We start from the raw sequence: 17266 nt of genomic DNA, 5'->3' as shown, positions 1-17266 counted from the left end.
GAGGCATGGTCGTGGATGGAGCTGGGGTACTGGTGGTTTTGGCTGAAAGGAGAACATGGCAGGAAAGAAAAGTGCCTACAGGTTGCTCATAGGAAGCAGTCCCTGAAGTCTCGTGATCTTTCCCTCCCAAATAACTGTCTTAATGCTTCCTCTGAACAGCCAGGGGTGGGCCCTGGAAATCCTTGGGGTAGGGAACCTACTCTGAGCAGTGGAACATGACAGCAGCTAGAAGAGTTCAGGAAAGTCCTGCATTCTGATGATGCAAATTGATTTCACATTACATAGTTAAAACAACAATGAATCACTCCTGGGCAGTAATAATAATGCTGTGAGAGCTAAACTGCTCTGGGCTCTTTACTCTCGGTGTCAGGTAGTGTTTAAAATGCTATCCATGTACAAATGTGTTCAGTCCTCATTACAATCCTATGAAGTAGGGACTACAGTTAATCCCTGTTTACAAATGAGGAAATGGAAATCTGCTCAAAGTCACCCCGTTCAAACCCAAACAGTCTGGCTCTATGGCACCTCAAATCCTGCAGAACTGATGAGAAAGTGTCTCGCTGGAACACAACAGGTGAAGGAACAGAGGCTGCTGCAAAAAAGTGTTTCCTACGGATCTCAAAATCAGCAGTTTTCTCAGATTTCAAAAGCCAAATCCCAAATTTAAGAAAACCTGAAATTCTATTTAAAAAACAGACCTCTAAAGGTAGTAATATATTGAGGCCTGTCGAAAAAAGAAGGGTATCCACTTAAAAACTTTTAAAGTGGCTGTTATCTCCTTAGAGTTGACCTGAGCCTCGGGGGTTAGCAAATCCAATTTCCAACCAACTGTACAAATGTATTTTTAGCACATCACTACCTGATGGCCCTGTCCTTTTTTTGAGAGTTTACCATCCTAAGGAGGCAGCCAGGTTCATTGTTGGATAGCTCTGATTATTGGGAGTAATTTTCTTATATTAAGTAAAAATCTATGTCCTCATTACACCTACCATCTGCTAGAGCAAGATATCTACTAGATCTCCCTTTAGGCTTTTTTCCTACACTGAACGCTTCTGCTTTCTTCAACAGGTTTATAAATGTATGGTGTTTAAAGCCTCACTTGTCCCTCACCTTCCCTCCCTTCCCCTCCCTTCCCCGGGTACCATGGCTGTTGTGATGCCTTTGTCTCTTAGTCCGTCTTCCCCTCAGTGCTGATTCTACAGTTCAACCTACATTGTTGGATCAGGGGCTTCCCTGCCTAGGGGAGAACAGAGGGTGGGTGCACTCCACTCCTGCACTGAGGGGTAGGGCAGAGGATGTTCTTAATAACTGAGTGTGAAACTCAGGCTGTATTTCTCATCAAATCTGGAACAAGTGCCTGAAGCAGTTCTACTAGATTAACGCTTTAGGTATACTGGGTTAAAATAGAATTTAGTTAATGCTGGCCCGGAAACTTTACATTTTAACGGGAAAATGTATTCTTACCCTAAATAAACTTATAAAGCAGCCATTAGATGACAGCTAATTGATAAGTAGGAATCCACTTGTACATATGAGAAAGATTAGACGATGACATTGTGCAACCATGTGAAGACAATGGCAAGGATGGGTCTCACCGGCCACGTGAAACAGCCCTTGACTTACAGAGAAATAATAAATGAAATGGGCAGAATTTAAAGACAACAGATACTTGAAGGTGAGAAAGGTTTTGTCCTATTTAGCTATCAAAGAAAACAAATTTAACGAACCAGAATTTATTGTAGAATTTTGCCTGGTTCAAACACAGAAAGAGTCTGTCCCTGCTTTGTGAAGAAATTATATGGTTCCGGTATCCCACTGCTGAAAGAGCTTGGAAGTAAAATGTTCAAATTTACTTCCATATTATTCCAAACTTAAAAAAAATAAAACGTATGCTAAAAAGTGAGTTTATGAATACCAACTGAGGAAGAAAAAGCAATTATTCTGGTCACTTTTGTACCTTTGAGCAGAACTCAAAATAACAGCAAGATGGTACCCTCAGCAGAGATAAACTGTTCTTACAATTCTGGTCATTTCTCACATTCTAGTTTCTAGTTACATATCATAAAATTCACTAAGTTCTCTTTACAAAACTTTTTGTCTAGAGGAACTGTATTGTTTGGCTGAATACATTCTCGGAAATGGTACTGGTATTGTATTTTGGAGAATTAACTTGTCATCATAAAAGTTTATAATTGAATCCTCAGGCAGGCACCTACCTGCTAAACTGCCGAAGGTGAGCTTTCTGCGGCCCACTTTCTCAACAAGCCAGACGCCCACGAGTGTGAAAATGAAATTTGTGAAGGCTGTCACCGAAGCCAGCCATATAGCGACTCTGTCATCTTCAACGCCAGACATCTGCAGGATGGTTGCACTGTAGTACCTGCGAGGCAAGAATAAAACAGTTGCTGCTGATAGTTCTTCAACGAAACAGTTATTCATTGTAGAAAAATACTCGGCTGACCTCAAACCATGACTAGCTACAGTAATAACATGAAGTCAATATGCAAACTGTTTATAGGATCATGACAGACAGACTGTGTTCAGATAAGCTCATTTTGAACTTTGTATAATGAGAAATGACACTCAAGCAGGTGGAGAGAGGGCCCAAGGATTCAAAAGTGAACTGCAGCCCACATTAGGGGCTGGGCAGCTGGCAGTTTCCCTAAAACTAGTGAGGATAAGTTCCAAGTCCATGGACTGAATGAGGAGTCATCATACACTGTGCATGTATGTACTTAAAAGGATAGAGATTTGCTGCATATAAAAACTTCATACTTGCCATGCTATTCTATTAAATTAGAGAGTATTCTCAATGTTTTAAGGATAAAAACAGATATACTGCACAAAACAATTCTTCCAAATACAGCCATAAACAAAAGAGAAATCATTTCAATGTTTTCATTTTCAATACAATAAAATAAAAAATTGCAAGTGTTAAAGGATAGAAAGAAGAGTGGTATCAAACAAAATAAGTTGGTGAGTGTCAGAATGTTATAAAATATAAAATGTTCCCTAGTTATTTAAGAATTTTTTTTTTATGATACCTAAGTTTTAGAGGCAGAGTATAACCCCAGACTGGCCTGGGAGTCAGAAACCTGAGTTCTAATCGCATCTCCCTGGTGTGGGCCAGGTTAGGTTAACCTACTCATTCATTCCCTTAATATTTATCTATTGAGTATCTACTTATAAGCTGTGTGAGATACTACATCCTACAGATATGTTTCAAGACCCAGCTGTTGCCCTAAAGAAGCTCACAGTTTAGTATAAGAAAGTGAAATAGAAATGAGTAATTTTAATATCGCAAGGTGTTAAACTCACAATATGGCATAAAGGACAGAGCAAACAATTTTATTTGATGTGAAAGCTTCCTTGATTTTCCAGGGAAGTAATGCTTGAGTTGCGTCTTGGAAGAATTCATGGGGGTTTGCCAGCAGGTAGGATGATCTGGCAGGACACTCACTGGTGGTGAAGGGAAACGTGTACAAAGGAGAAAAGTGTAAAATACTGCGCTAGGCTCGCAGAACGTGAGAACCCTGCCTTGGCCAAACATGAGGGGAATTAAAGGGGACGAGCATGACCTGGGGCCGTGGCATAAGCTTCTGCTGTCGAGGCCTTGTCTGCCATGCCACATGGTTGGGCTTTTGTCTGTAGTCCCTGGAAAGCATAAAATGGACTTGAAAGAGAAACGGCACAATTAAATCTGCTCTATCGAAAGATCACTCTGATGACAGCCACATGGGCAGACTGGAAGCCGACTGAAGCAGAGATATGCTGTTTTGAAGCACTTTATCCAGGTCATTGCACTGGCAGATTTTCCGTATTGATGGGAAACAATGAGAGCAGGGGCTGAAATCCAATAGCCTCGCGTCTCCCTGTCAGCAAGAGCTGCGACCTCCACCCACACGAAATCTTTTCCGGAGAGAGTGCCTTGAGATTCATCTTCATCTTCTTTTCCTGAACATTGGTAAATGTGGTAGTTTTTTATTGCTGCCATGACAAATTACCACAAGTGTCGTGGCTTAAATCAACACAAATTTATTATCTAACTGATTTCTAACAGTCAGAAATCTGACACGGGTTTCTTTGGATGTCAAAAATTGATGGTGTCGGCAGGGTGCTCCTTTCTGGAGGCTCGGGGATATGCGGGTCCTTGCCTTTTCCAGGTTTGGGAAGTCTCCTGCATATCCTGGCTTGCGGCCCCCGACCGGGGCTGGCGATGGAGCCTGCAATCAAGGTACATGCCCTTGGCTGGGCATCGAACCCGAGACCCTTCAGTCCGTGGGCGGGCGCTCTAACCACTGAGCCAAACAGGCCAGGGCCTCTTCCTCAATCTTCAAAGCCAGCGAAGATGGGTCAAGAGTTCCTCTCATGTCGCTTCACCCTGCCATCTCTTCTGCCTCCTCTTCTGCATTTAAGGACCTTTGTGATCACTGGGGCTAACCCAGATCACTAGCATGACCTCCTTATTTTAAGGTAAATTGGTGAGCAGACTTAATCCAATCTGCAGCCTTAATTTCCCTTTGCCATGTAATGTAACATATTCACAGGTTGTGGAGATTACAACATGCATGTTTTGGGGTGGGGGAATTATTCTGCCTCTCACATAAAGCTGCTAATAAACAAAAGGCCAAGAATTAGAAGCTGAGGAGTGCAGGCAAGGACAATCACTTGAACGGTAGTCAGTCCCAGAAAAATTCAGGCAATAATTATATTCTCTTTCACATGGGCGGGGAATGACATATCTAGGTCAGAATCTTTTTTTTTTTAAATTTTATTTTTGTTTAAAATATTACAGATGTCCCTTTTCCTCTCCCATGACCCATTCTACCCCGTCCCACCCCCCTCCCCAGTCCCTCTCCCCACCATTGTCCGTGTCCTTGGGTTGTGCATATATGCATATAAATTCTTTGGTTACTCTCTCCCCTTGCCCCTACCCACCTTCCTCCATCCCTCTGACATTCGTCAGTCTCATCTATGCTTCCATGTCATTGAATCTATTCTGTTCATCTGTTTAATAAGTTCTTTAGATTCCACGTATAAGTGAGATCATGTGATGTTTGTCTTTCGCTGCCTGGCTTATTTCACTCAGCATAATTTTCTCCAGGTCCATCCATACTGTCCCAAAGGGTACGAGATTCTTCTTCTTTACAAGGTCAGAATCATTGACAAACCTAGTTTTTAAACGTTAGGTCATGGATTAGTAAAAAGATACATTTGATTTACATTTTAACATGTGTGAATTCCAGTGTTTTCGTGAATGATGCTACTGGCCAACCATTTATGAAATCGGCGACCACCGTATTTATAATCTTCAACACCTTTATGTAGCAGTTTGAAGTTTCAAGGGCCTGGGTACACATTCAAAAGTTACACAAAGCATAAGAGAGTCGTCTTCATGAAAGAACATAATGAACAACAGAAAGGGGCTTTCTTTCCTTTTTAGACTCAAAGTAGAGATGCTGTCTCTTTTCAAAATCATTTTACTGTACCTATCAGACAAAACTATCGTCTTCTTCAAAGATTTCCCTGGACAGCCTCTGGTTATCTCACGCGTACTATCTCTTCCCCAGAGTGAAGCTGAAAGGCCTGGGGCCAGCGCGCTCTCATAGAAGGCCAACTGCATGAGTCTCCAGATGTCTAAGAACAGAAAAGGCCGGACTGTATGGGCACTGCCGTCTCAGAAATTATGTGAGACCCAGCTTCCAGTCCTGAATTTTAAACCTGCATAAAACAAATTGGCTCTAGAAAACACATAGGCTTTAGTAATAGCAGTGTTCCTAACGGTGACTTTTAACTAGCAATAAAAGAATAAATGCGAGCCCTTGAAATGCCTGGCAAAATACATATTGTACATTCCAATGCATTTCCTACAAATTTCTGAAAGTTCCTTTTTTTTGGCTTCCTGAAGCCCGAGCCTGTCTCTTTCACTACTGCCAGGGTAACAGAGTTACTTTCACAGCAAGAATTAGGTACTCAATGATTGTGTGTTGAATTCATTGAATTTATCTACCATCAACTTTCAAAAGGGAATTAAAAATATTTATAATAAAAAAATACATGATAAAATCACTAAAACGAAAATTAAAGACTGATGAGTGAGTAAGAGAGGAAGAAGGTGAAGATAATTATATGAAAACTTTTGCTGCAAAATCACTACAGGCTAGCTCTAAAACTGCTCGCGGCCAAGGCAAAATAGTAAATAATAAATTTATCTGGCCGACGAAACAAAACTTATAAGTTCATAATAAAGACAAACTTTTCCTGGCATGGAAGTATGAAGACTTTAATTTCATAAATAAGAGAGACATGGAATGTACTCTTCCTAACACTGACAGCCACTCTAAGACAAATTAACAGATGAAATATAGTCAATTATTTTAATTCATGTGGCATAAAGGTGGTATATGTTCTAGTAGTGCTGCAGACAGCTTCCAAATACTACACTCATCTATGAATCTTGCATCAATTATCTTTTGGGTCATATCCATTCTTGGGATAAAGACCAAATTAAATGAGGAAACTGGGAGTTCCAGAGCTTAGCTTATAAATCCTGAAAGATTCCCATTATCTAAGTTATGTTGTTTGGCTCTTTTTGTTCAAAGTACATTTATTTGTATCATACAACAAAGTACATTGACTATAGATTTTAAAAGTCATTCTAATAAAAAATGTTCTCTTAACTGAAAAAATTATATTTCCCTATCTGGATGGTGTTTATACAGACAATAACATGAATAACTATGGAAACTACATCAATAGCTCTAAGAAAAAATATTTTACCCAAAAACAAATGCCTTAAAAATGGTTAAAACATGATTAAAATTTTCATATCTATTTTATGTATTATGTACATTGAGAAATCCTCTTTGTTTATTAGATGCAAGCCATAAAGCCAAAAGTAAAAATTAAAAAAGTAGAAATTAGGATTTCATGTGTATCATATGTGTTTTGAGCTAACATACTAGTTAACTGTATTCTTAAATCAAGCTATGATCCCAAAATCATAGTAATCCTCAGAGAGCTAATTAATCACATTTAGTATAAGACAATTTTCCTAAGTCAATGATTTTATGAATCTTTTGAAAAGAGCAAAATTAAAATGTTAGGAATTTCTATAGACTCTGAGTGTTCCCAATGTGACCTTCCTCCATCTCAGAGACCAGTCCTCTTATTCCGGCTTCAAACCTCTGGACACATCAGGAGAAACCACGTCTCCCCCAGCTTAACAGGATCACTGACCTTCCTGCACGCATCACTAAGAACAATGATAGAAGCTCTCTGGTAAGACCTCCGACTCATCAATTTGCCAGATGAACTTACTAATTTTTTTTCTATAAAATATATACCCACAGGATGCTGGACATTTGGGACTTTATGCAGGCTCACATTTCCCATGTGTTAAATTGTATGTATATCAAATCAGGTGTGTTTATTCCCAAATCTGCATATGCCTCTCACTATAATTTTGTAATTTAATCAGATAACACACAGATCAATAAACCGTAAGAGGCTAAAAGACAGATGTATTAAAAACAAAACTGTACACTTTGAAAAGAGTAAATAAAGGTAAATGATTTTTTAAAATTATGTGAGCAACACAATAAAAAAACAAAGGGATAAAATGTGAAAGTCTGGAAAGATTCTGCCCGTGGGTTTCTTCTCAAGCGTCTTTCAATTCTTGTTCCATTTGAAAGAAACTAAACCTGGAATTCATAGACAGCAATACTGAGTGTGGTTTACGTAAGAAAAACAATCTGTAAGTTCAAGCAGTGAATATGACGAATTATTGTACAACTAAAATTAAAATGTTGAAGGTATATAATGCATTATTTCCTCATAACCGTCTTTTTTAGTTAACTAAGACAAGTGCCAACCCTACTCAGGCCAGCTAAGAGGGCTTTCCCCAGGGCTCATCATGCCTCATGTCCCTGCTTACTGCAGTGACAAGCAGGGGTCCGAGACTTTCGGGTCGCCCATTTCCACCTGGTCATTCATGTCCTGCCCAGTCACCAACTGGACTCAACCCTTCTCCTGCCCTGCCCCTCCCACACTCTCCTGCTCTGCCCTCTGCACCAGTTCTGGTGGTGAGGGCGCCGCCTTTTCCAGCTGGGATCTGAGTCCAGGCCGTGTCTCTCACACCCTGCACGCCCGGGGAAGGGGGAGAGGGTGCCGACGGGGAGGAAACGAGCTACACAAGGCCACGCTCACCCTCCTTCTTCAGTCAGTGGGGACTTCAGTCCTTGCCTCACAGTTTTCTTCCCCACTCCTGCCCCTGTGTCATGGTTCTTGGTGAGAGATGCAGGGACACAGACCATCCAGACCACATGCAGCCTCTTAACTGCTCTGCTTTCAAGACCCTTCCAGTCCCCTGGTCTCTGGTCTCCGGCCGGCACTGCCTACCCTGGCGGCTCACGGCTCGAACCCCTCCCCTCACACGGTGCTCTCACGGAGACGGTGAGCCACACACACACGCTGCTTCTTTTCAATATCCGTCACCACCTGCTTCCTCCCCTTTCCCACAGCTGCCCTTCCTGCCCCCAGTCGCCGAGGTGTCCCAAACCAGGGCGTCGGGCAGTGGTGTTACAGGAGCCCCTGGGCGCTGCTGGCACACAGCCGGCGGAGCCCCACCCCAGCGTCCGATTCCAGGACCAAGGGTTTGCATTTCCAACAGGGTTCCAGGCGCTGCCGCCAGTGCTCTGGAAACTTACTTCCCAAAACCACCGTAATTACTTTCCTTCGCCATTCTCAAATTCCTTTATTGCTCACTCATAGCCAGTTCTTCCACTGCGCATTTACAGCTAGCTGAAAGGCTCTAGGCGGCTGAGAGGCTCTCCACAGACACTCACAAATTCACCTCTCCGATGCACACTCCACAACTCTCCAAAGGATAATCTCATAGCCTCTCCCTTCTTCCCACCGTCCCAGTCCACCCAGCCGCAGGGGAAATTCTGCCTACTAGTCACTGAGACCGTGTGAGCCATCAGCGGGGTACTCCCTCATCTCACCACCACCAAATCTACCTACCTGCCCGATCAATTCCACATGAATTCATGGAAAATCGATCAGCACTCAAATATTTTCCTTCCCAATTCTTTCTTCAAACTGTTGGAATTTATTAACCTTTCCTTCTGCCTTTCCTCAGCAGTTTATCTGTACCTCTCTTACAAATACACACCGCTTTCCCTCTTAGGCTCAACTTGAATATATATCGTATTTCTTCTACTATACTATAAAGTCCCCCAAGAAAGTCTATGTGTGATTCACCTTTGCAACTGCCAAAGCAGGCTTCTGCCTATATTTTTAGATTCTTAGTAATTGCTTATTTAAATGAATGAATGGATGGAATGGCTTTTCATTGCTTTTACTTTTCGCCTTATTTAAATATTTATATTAAGAAATAGTTCAGATACCAAAAAATTTACCTTTTTAAAGGGTATAATTCAGTGATTTTTAGTGCATCTATGACTAAATTTTAACTGCTTAAACAATTATAATAATTAACATTTTTTAAAAAGTATTCAAACAATTCAGGTTTAAAGAAATAAAAAAGACCCTGAAGCAGGGTGAGAGGGAAGGGTAGAGGGCTGTGTTTTGAATGGCTTAGTTTCAGTATTGCTCACCACCATGCTTTCCTGATTCAGAGACACTCCTTTCTACCCCACTGGCCAGCTTTGACTTCCTAGGTTCCCTCGAGGCCAGTGAAAAGAGCAATAAAAAATGACTGTAGCCCGACTGGTGTTGCTCAGTGATTGAGCGTTGACCTATGGACCTGGGGATCACGGTTCAAAGTCCGATCAGGGCACACGCCCGGGTTGTGGGATTGATCCCCAGTAGGGGGCGTGCAGGAGGCAGGTGATCAATGACTCATCATTGATGTTTCTATCTCTCTCTCTCTCCTCCCTTCCTCTCTCTGAAATCAATAAAAATTTAAAAAATGACTATATATGACTCGTGAACTTTTTACTCAAAAACAATGATACAAACTAGTCTTTGTTCCCATCATTTATTGTCCCTCTAGTTCCAAGTTGTGCCATCTAATGCCTCATTAAAGCAAACAAGAGGGAAAGAAAGTCTATTTAAAATTCCTCTCAGGAGGTTTAAGAGCCTGAGCGAGAAAAAAAAGGGCAGGTCTTGGCATTTACTTTATAAAAAACGCTGCTCTCGGCACTCTTCAAAAGGGAATACAGTATTTTATTTCAAGTTGCAATGGACTTAAAGGTTTGTTTGTAAGCAAAAGCTTGCGAGAACTTTCATTCTATATAAAAGCCACATTTTGAAGCATGGTCACACAAAACCGTGATTATGCAAAGATATGTAGTTTTATGCACATTATTTATAACTCTTGAGTCTCTGTGGAATCACAGACTGAAAAAACAGATCAAGAGCATGCAGAATAAAGTGAAAAAGGCAAAATGCAAAATTACGTAGAGGGAAGAACTTCAAGTATTAAAATTAACCACAGAAAAATACAACAAAAAAATATACCAGAATGTTAAGATATATTCTGTCTAGGTTGTTGAATTTAGGTGCCTTTTCTTCTTTATATGTTTCCAATTCTCTATAACAGGCATATGTTATTTAAAAGTATTGTTTAAAGTACTAAATTTTGTAGACTAGAACATGTCATACATTGTATTCAGGCACCATAAAACTCCAATCTGCGAACTAAATTCAATATTATTTTAAGTAAAACAAGACAATAATCGTAAGGAATATGTTTGATTTCAGAGAAAGATACTTTTATTTTTTTCTTTGTCAAACTTAGTATTTTCTTAAATGAAATAATCCATGTCATTTAGCTCTTGGTGGCCAAAACACTACAAATAAGACACTGAAATACATTCCCAGCTTATCTGTTCAATTCAACAAATATCTAGACATGGTAATAGTTATAGATGTTCTAATGGAAAATAAGTACATAATGGCTGAATGTGAGAATTACATGCAATTAAAATACAGTTATTTGGGGCTTACAATGTGCCAGAAATAGCAGGAGATAAAAAGACAAGTAATATCTGGGACTTAGGGAAGGGCAGGGGCAGGGGCTCTCATCCCACTGAGGGAGATGGCCACACACTTAAAAACTACACTCCAATGGGCCAGGTCAGTGAGGGCAGTAAGGGCAAAGTGCTATTGGAACATAAAGGCAGTGATTAACTCCACCTAACAGTTCAAATTATTAATTAGTGGTTTCAATTAGCCATATTACTACTTGCCATTTTCTGGGATTGCAAAAATACAAAGGGGCCAGGAGTTGAGGGTGCTGGTTGCCATGGGTTTAGCCTGGGAGAGCATTTAAAACCAGCTCAAGGATCATATACAGGGAGAACTGAAAAGAACTTGAGAGACTGGAAGTCATAATCAGGATGACAAATACCTATTTGGTTCTCCGACTGAAAAAACTGTCCTGTCAGAGATGGGCGGTATAGTCAGGGAGGAAATTCTTGATTTTGATTTCATAGGAGATGGCAATGATCTGAATGGGACTATCTTCAAGATGTGCCTTTTTGATGCAGGGGATCCGTGATAAATGGAAAAGGAGCTCCATCCACTGGTACTCGTGAGGCCAAAGAATCGGTGGGGAAGAGGGCGCACTGGAGAGACGGGGTGCTACGAAGGTCACCAGGACTGCTCCGTTCCCAGGCTGAGAACAACACTGACCGCAACGACATTCCCTAATATGTTCACTCTTCAGCTCTCCAAATGATGATTTCATCTCTCTCTCTCCTTTTAATCTCACTGGAAAATATTTTTTCCATTGCTTTTCAGAAAGAGTGGAAGGGGGGAGGGGGGGGAGAGAGAGAGAGAGACACATCGATTGGCTGCCTCCGGCACACACCCCAACAGGGACCAGAGATCGAGTCTGCAACAGAGGTACATGCCCTTGGCTGGAATCGAACCCGGGACACTTCAGTCCACAGGCTGATGCTCTAACCACTGAACCAAACCGGCTAGAGGACACGATTTCATTTCTCAATGAAAAGTGTGGGCTTGTAGAACAAGAGCAAGTGGGGGAAGTAGAATGCAATACTGGGAACAAGGCGTCAAGGTAATTTATTTTGGTTCGTCACCTAACATGTAAGTACAGGGATAATTCTTTTCTCCCTTCTTTCTCCTGCTATACCGTGGATGAAGGAATTATATGGCATGACTTGCTATCAAATCCAATACCTATGAGTTTAGATGATTACAATTAACTTTCTACGAAAAGAAAGGTTAATATGAATGGATAGTACATTGCCACCAGAGGCCCCAGAGAGAAATTCACTCTGGTCTCAGTAAGGAGGGATTCGCATGCTTCCCTGGGGCAACTGATTTGTTCATACCTCAAGGATATTGTGAATCACAAAGTACCTCTCCCTTTCTGTATTGGCTGCTCAAACATTTGGAGTAACATGATTCTCAAAGGTTAGTGTGAATAAGAATCATCTGGGGATTGTAGCCAGTGCAAGGTTTCCGCCCGGCAATCCTTGCTCACCCCCGCACCCACCCCTGCCCAGGGTTCTGACTGGTGTACAGCACAGGAGGCTCCAAGGCCACCGTGAAAAAGACAGGCTTTGCGACCTAGTTCGTCACAGCAACGTTCTTGCATAGAAAGCATCTCATCTTTTCCAACTTTGTCCTATTACCTAAATCACAAATTTTAAAGTTTATTGTATCTAATTGTTTCTCTAATTAAGCCCTCAAACTTTTTCTGGAGTAAGGAAGGGTCAAAGTGAATAAAGACTTCTGAATGAACATGGACAGATCCTATTGTTCCTTTTCCAAATACCAGGGAAATAAAGCTGATCAATTTTTTAACAGCAGAGGAACTATTTGAGCCGTAACAGCCCTGGGCAAAAAGACTGACACATCGATGCATTATTCAGTAGTAGAAGGGCTGCTTGCTTGATGTGGGCTCGCTGACAGCGCCGTGCCCTTTACTGTTCAAACGGAAGCCCTCAGACTGCACCTGGCTCATTTCAGGGGCGCGCGTGGGGCACCGGGACATACTTGTTCAGTTACTAGCAGAACTGCAGGACTTTTCACAAATGACAGAAAAAGTTCTGCCTATATGTGCACATGAAGTGTGACCTGAAGAGAAAAGCAATTATCAATGAGACACTGTACATTAATTAAGGGAATACTGCATGGAAAACATTTTAATCCTCGGATACTACAGAGAAGCACTGAAATCATCCAGCTACTTCTGAAAATCCAGAAAAGTTAGGAAAATACTTTTGAGTTAAATATTTTTGTTTGAACTGACAGTATTGTCTTAATTTTCCATTTTACTTTACGAATGTACAATTCCTGGTTCCTTACAACGAAAATCTAAAGCTGCTTTTTTGTAAGAAAACACAGATGAAGGCAACAGCAAGAATGATGCCTAACATTTACTGAGTATTTTCAGAATCCTAGAAACTCAATTTTAGAGTTGGAACTGATGGCAGAACTCATGCCCTGATAAGAGGAAAGGAGAAATAACATCTAATGATCACTTGCTATATGCCGAGCAGTGTCCAGATGCGGTTTACTTGTATTATATCAATCATCGCAAACACCTTATGAAATGCAAACTTGGTAAGAGTTCACGCTAAGCCTTCTTAGGGTAGAGTTAACTCAACATTACGGTTTTACATCCCATCCTCACACACACTCAGGATCCCACGGAGAGTGTTATGGAAATTCTTACTGCTTATTTGCCCTACATGTGGGGCAAAACCTAAATTCTTTCGCACATTTACCTCTTCACATTCTTTCTGCATAAAAAGTATTTTCATTTTTCTATAGCTACATCTTTTGTCTAGGTTAGTACTTTCGCTGCTGAGTAAGTTGTCATTAATAGTGAAATTCATAAGATATAAAAATTATAAAAGCATTTAGAGACCTGCAGGGATGGGCAGAGGAAGGGGCAGCCAGCCTGGTCCAAGGGAGACGTGTGCTGCCCCTCAGGGGCAGTCAGCGCTCTAGCCTGTCCCAGAGGCTCACAGCCAGTCCCGTTCCTCTCTACTGAGAGCTCCAGAATCAATTACAATAAAGAGCAGACTTAAAGGGGGATGCGTAAAAAGGGCATCTTTACAAATGCATGAGAAAAAGGGGAAGAGGGGTTCCTCAGTCCCTCTGGCTGTCATGGTGATGGCGGGGCGCGGACTTACTTGATAATGAGGAAAGAAAAAAAAAGAAATTAAAGCACCAGAGGGTAGACTTCTCTCTCCTTCCAGAGGCTCCTATTCTGGTCACCACAGCCAAGGACTGGGCTACTTATTCCAGTTCCATGAGAAAGTAACCATCATGCTGTTGTTACGGTGTAACTAAATCATTTTTAAAAAATTTCTAGTTGTTCTTTCTTCTCGGCAAGGAAGGGACAGAAGTGGTGGTATCACTGATACAGAGAGGAAAGGGCACGAGCCCGGAGCTAAGAAATATGTGCTTTCTTGTCACTGGATGAGGCCGTCTTCGGTTTCTCCTTCCCTTGATTAAATAAGGCAGAAGCCAGAGGACAGTGGCGCGAACAGAGCGGTGACGAGCAGCCCTGTTCCTTCTAATCTCAGGAAACCCCCAAATCAGTTTGCTCCTGCTCTGTGCCTCACATCCCCACCCCACTCTCAGCCTGCGATAGAAAGCTCGGGAACTCGATTAGCCTGCTCCGGCAGATACCAAATGATGACCTGATTGGGCAGACTTGGCAAAAAACCCTGGAGGATCTATGCCCTTCTGAAGAAGTGGCAGTGCCATCTAGGCAGGCTCCCTCCAGTGCCCAGGCTCTTCTGCTTGTCTCATCCATGGGAGGAAACACTTTTTAATCTAGTATTTAATCTAGGTTTTTTTACTTAAAATATGCAACTCGGTAAAGTACTTACCATTAGTGCAATTGTAACAGCATGCAAAACTTAACCCTGTTCTTAAATAACCACCCTTTGCCAGTCAGAACAGAATTTCAGGAGGGCACAGAACTTACTTTTCGTGGTTATGCTTTGCCCACACTTAGTGGTGTTTGCAGTAGCGTAACAAGCAAAGAAATTAGTCCACACACAGGTCCCTTTAATAGAGTATCTTCCTCTATTTGGAATTCTTTCAATGTAATCAAAATTTTATAATATAATACTAATGATTTATGGGACTTAACTTTATATCCTGACTCATACAGCTATGATCTGATTCATACGGCTATGATTTGCTTGTATTTGAATGAAAACAACTAAAATATTCCAGGATTTCAAATAACCATAGAAACTCAGCTATTTTTCTCTGGAATAGTTCAAAGTGTTTAATTTTTAAAAACACAAATGGAGATTCAATAACTAAAATGAAAACTCTCCCACACTGAATACTAGAACTTAAATGTTAGCTGTGATACTGTGATTTGAGAAATATTTACCAATATAAACTATGGAGTGCTCTTATTTTTGATAAAAGCAAACCAGACACCAGCTCATTTAAAAGTTTATTAAGCCTATTCTATCTTCCTGCAGATTATATCTATCTGATTGCTTACTTGTTTATCATTTATATATCATAAATCCCCAAATCTGTTTTCTATCTCATATTTGTGCTAAATTTTTCATTATGTATTTAAACTATTACTTTATTCTCGCAGGACGTCATATATTTATTTCAGCATTGAAAGAACTGGAAGATTCTTGTGCTTTTTTATATTAAATGATAAATTTTAAGATACATTAATACAAGTATAGTCTTGTACTCTAACAAGTTACTCTACCTGTGATAATTATCAGTGTGTGAATGGGTGTAGGGCACTCATACACTATCACACACTTGAAGTGAGTACGGGCAAGGTTGATGCCTTAGTGGTAAATGACATCTTACTTTAAGGTCTAAAACCTCGTTTGTTGCTCTTATTAGTTAATATTTTACAAAAGTCCCATACAATCATTTCAACAGCAAAATAAATATGTCTTTATATTTTTACCAGATCTGCTTCTAACCTGTCTCTGGTCAATAATTTTTATATTTCTATATAGTAACCTTAAGTCTCTAGTTTCCAGAAATAGCAAGAAAATTGTTACGTGTGAGTAGAAACTCTACAACCTCTAAAATAACCCCAGTCAGTAATATTAAGTAATATATGTCTATATCACTTTTTTAGGCCTAGGTTATTAGGAACATAGAAAATCTGGAGTTATATTTAATGAAGACATACGTAGAATACTGTTTCACTTACAGGAAAAAGTTGGCCATCTGTTTACCTTAAAAAAAGATGTAACTAAAGATTCATATAGAAGGATGTTAATTAGAGCATCATTATTTTACAGTATTATTTATAAAACTGAAAAAAATACCCACATTGTGGCTGGCAGAGGAATGGCCTCCCAAGAATATTCATGTCCCGATCCCCAGACTCTGTGAACAGGCTGCTTTATATGGCACAGGAATATTCAGGCTGCAGATGGAGTTACCGTTGCTGATCAGTTGATCATGAGATAGGGAGACAGTAGTAGCTCTACCCACTAAACTGAAAATAAAGGACTTAAAGCCTTGAAGTGTCGTTCATTGTTATCAGTAAAAAATATGACCATCATAGCTTTTGAGTTAAAATTTTATTTTACTTTACTTTGCTTAATTCTAATTCCCTGAATACTATTACCCACATGTTGAATCTGACTAACAAACATTCATGAACATGAATAAAAGTAGGTTACAGCAAGATTTTTCTCTCTGACCCATAATAAACAAACAAGCAAGCTACTGAAACCTTTAATAAAAAGGTTTGCTTGATATAAAAAAAGAATGTCAAGAAACGATAAAACCAGCCTTCAAGTCTACAAAAACGATTTGTCCTGCTGAACTGATTTAGCTTAGATACTGGAATGTTTGTTAAAACCAGACTCTATTTGAGACGTTAAAAATTCTACCGCTAAAATGATTAGCGGGGGTAATAAGATTAAACTGATCTTTTCTGGCTACTTTAAGGGTACACCTTTTCAAGTCAAGGCAAACAACGAAAGCTGACAGTAGCAATCAGTAAGTTCAAGACCGATCCGAAGGGCTAGCTAGGCTAATGGGAAAATACTGGCCGTGGGTGTATTTTACTTAAAGGTAAGAGTAAAACAGCTGTCAAGATTAGGGAATAAAGCAGGGAAGTGCAACACAGATAAAGAGAGAAAGAAAAGCAAAAAGGGGAAGAAAGGAAAAGGGAAGAAAAAAGAAGACAGAGAAATAGAGATGGAACCAGAAAGGACTGAGGAGACGTGCCCGAAGCCCCGCCACAGGGAGAGCTGCAGGGCAGCCCCCACTAGGCCTGTGCTCAAGGACCGGGGCCTAA

At 40.6% G+C, this 17266-nt stretch overlaps 1 protein-coding gene across 1 annotated transcript in view; it reads right to left on the bottom strand.

The window, feature by feature from the left end:
* Positions 1–17266, bottom strand: part of SLC2A13 (solute carrier family 2 member 13) — a 270634-nt gene that overhangs the window by 80397 nt on the left and 172971 nt on the right. The window contains exon 5 of the mRNA XM_081128412.1: positions 2217–2380. Within this exon, the coding sequence (XP_080984538.1) occupies positions 2217–2380 (164 nt within the window). The remainder of the gene's footprint in view (positions 1–2216; positions 2381–17266) is intronic.

Source organism: Miniopterus schreibersii (genome assembly GCF_964146895.1).
Source record: "Miniopterus schreibersii genome assembly, chromosome: 2".
Taxonomy (NCBI): Eukaryota; Metazoa; Chordata; class Mammalia; order Chiroptera; family Miniopteridae; genus Miniopterus; species Miniopterus schreibersii.
The sequence above is the reverse complement of the archived record's forward strand: the minus strand, read 5'-3'. Positions and strand labels throughout refer to the sequence as shown.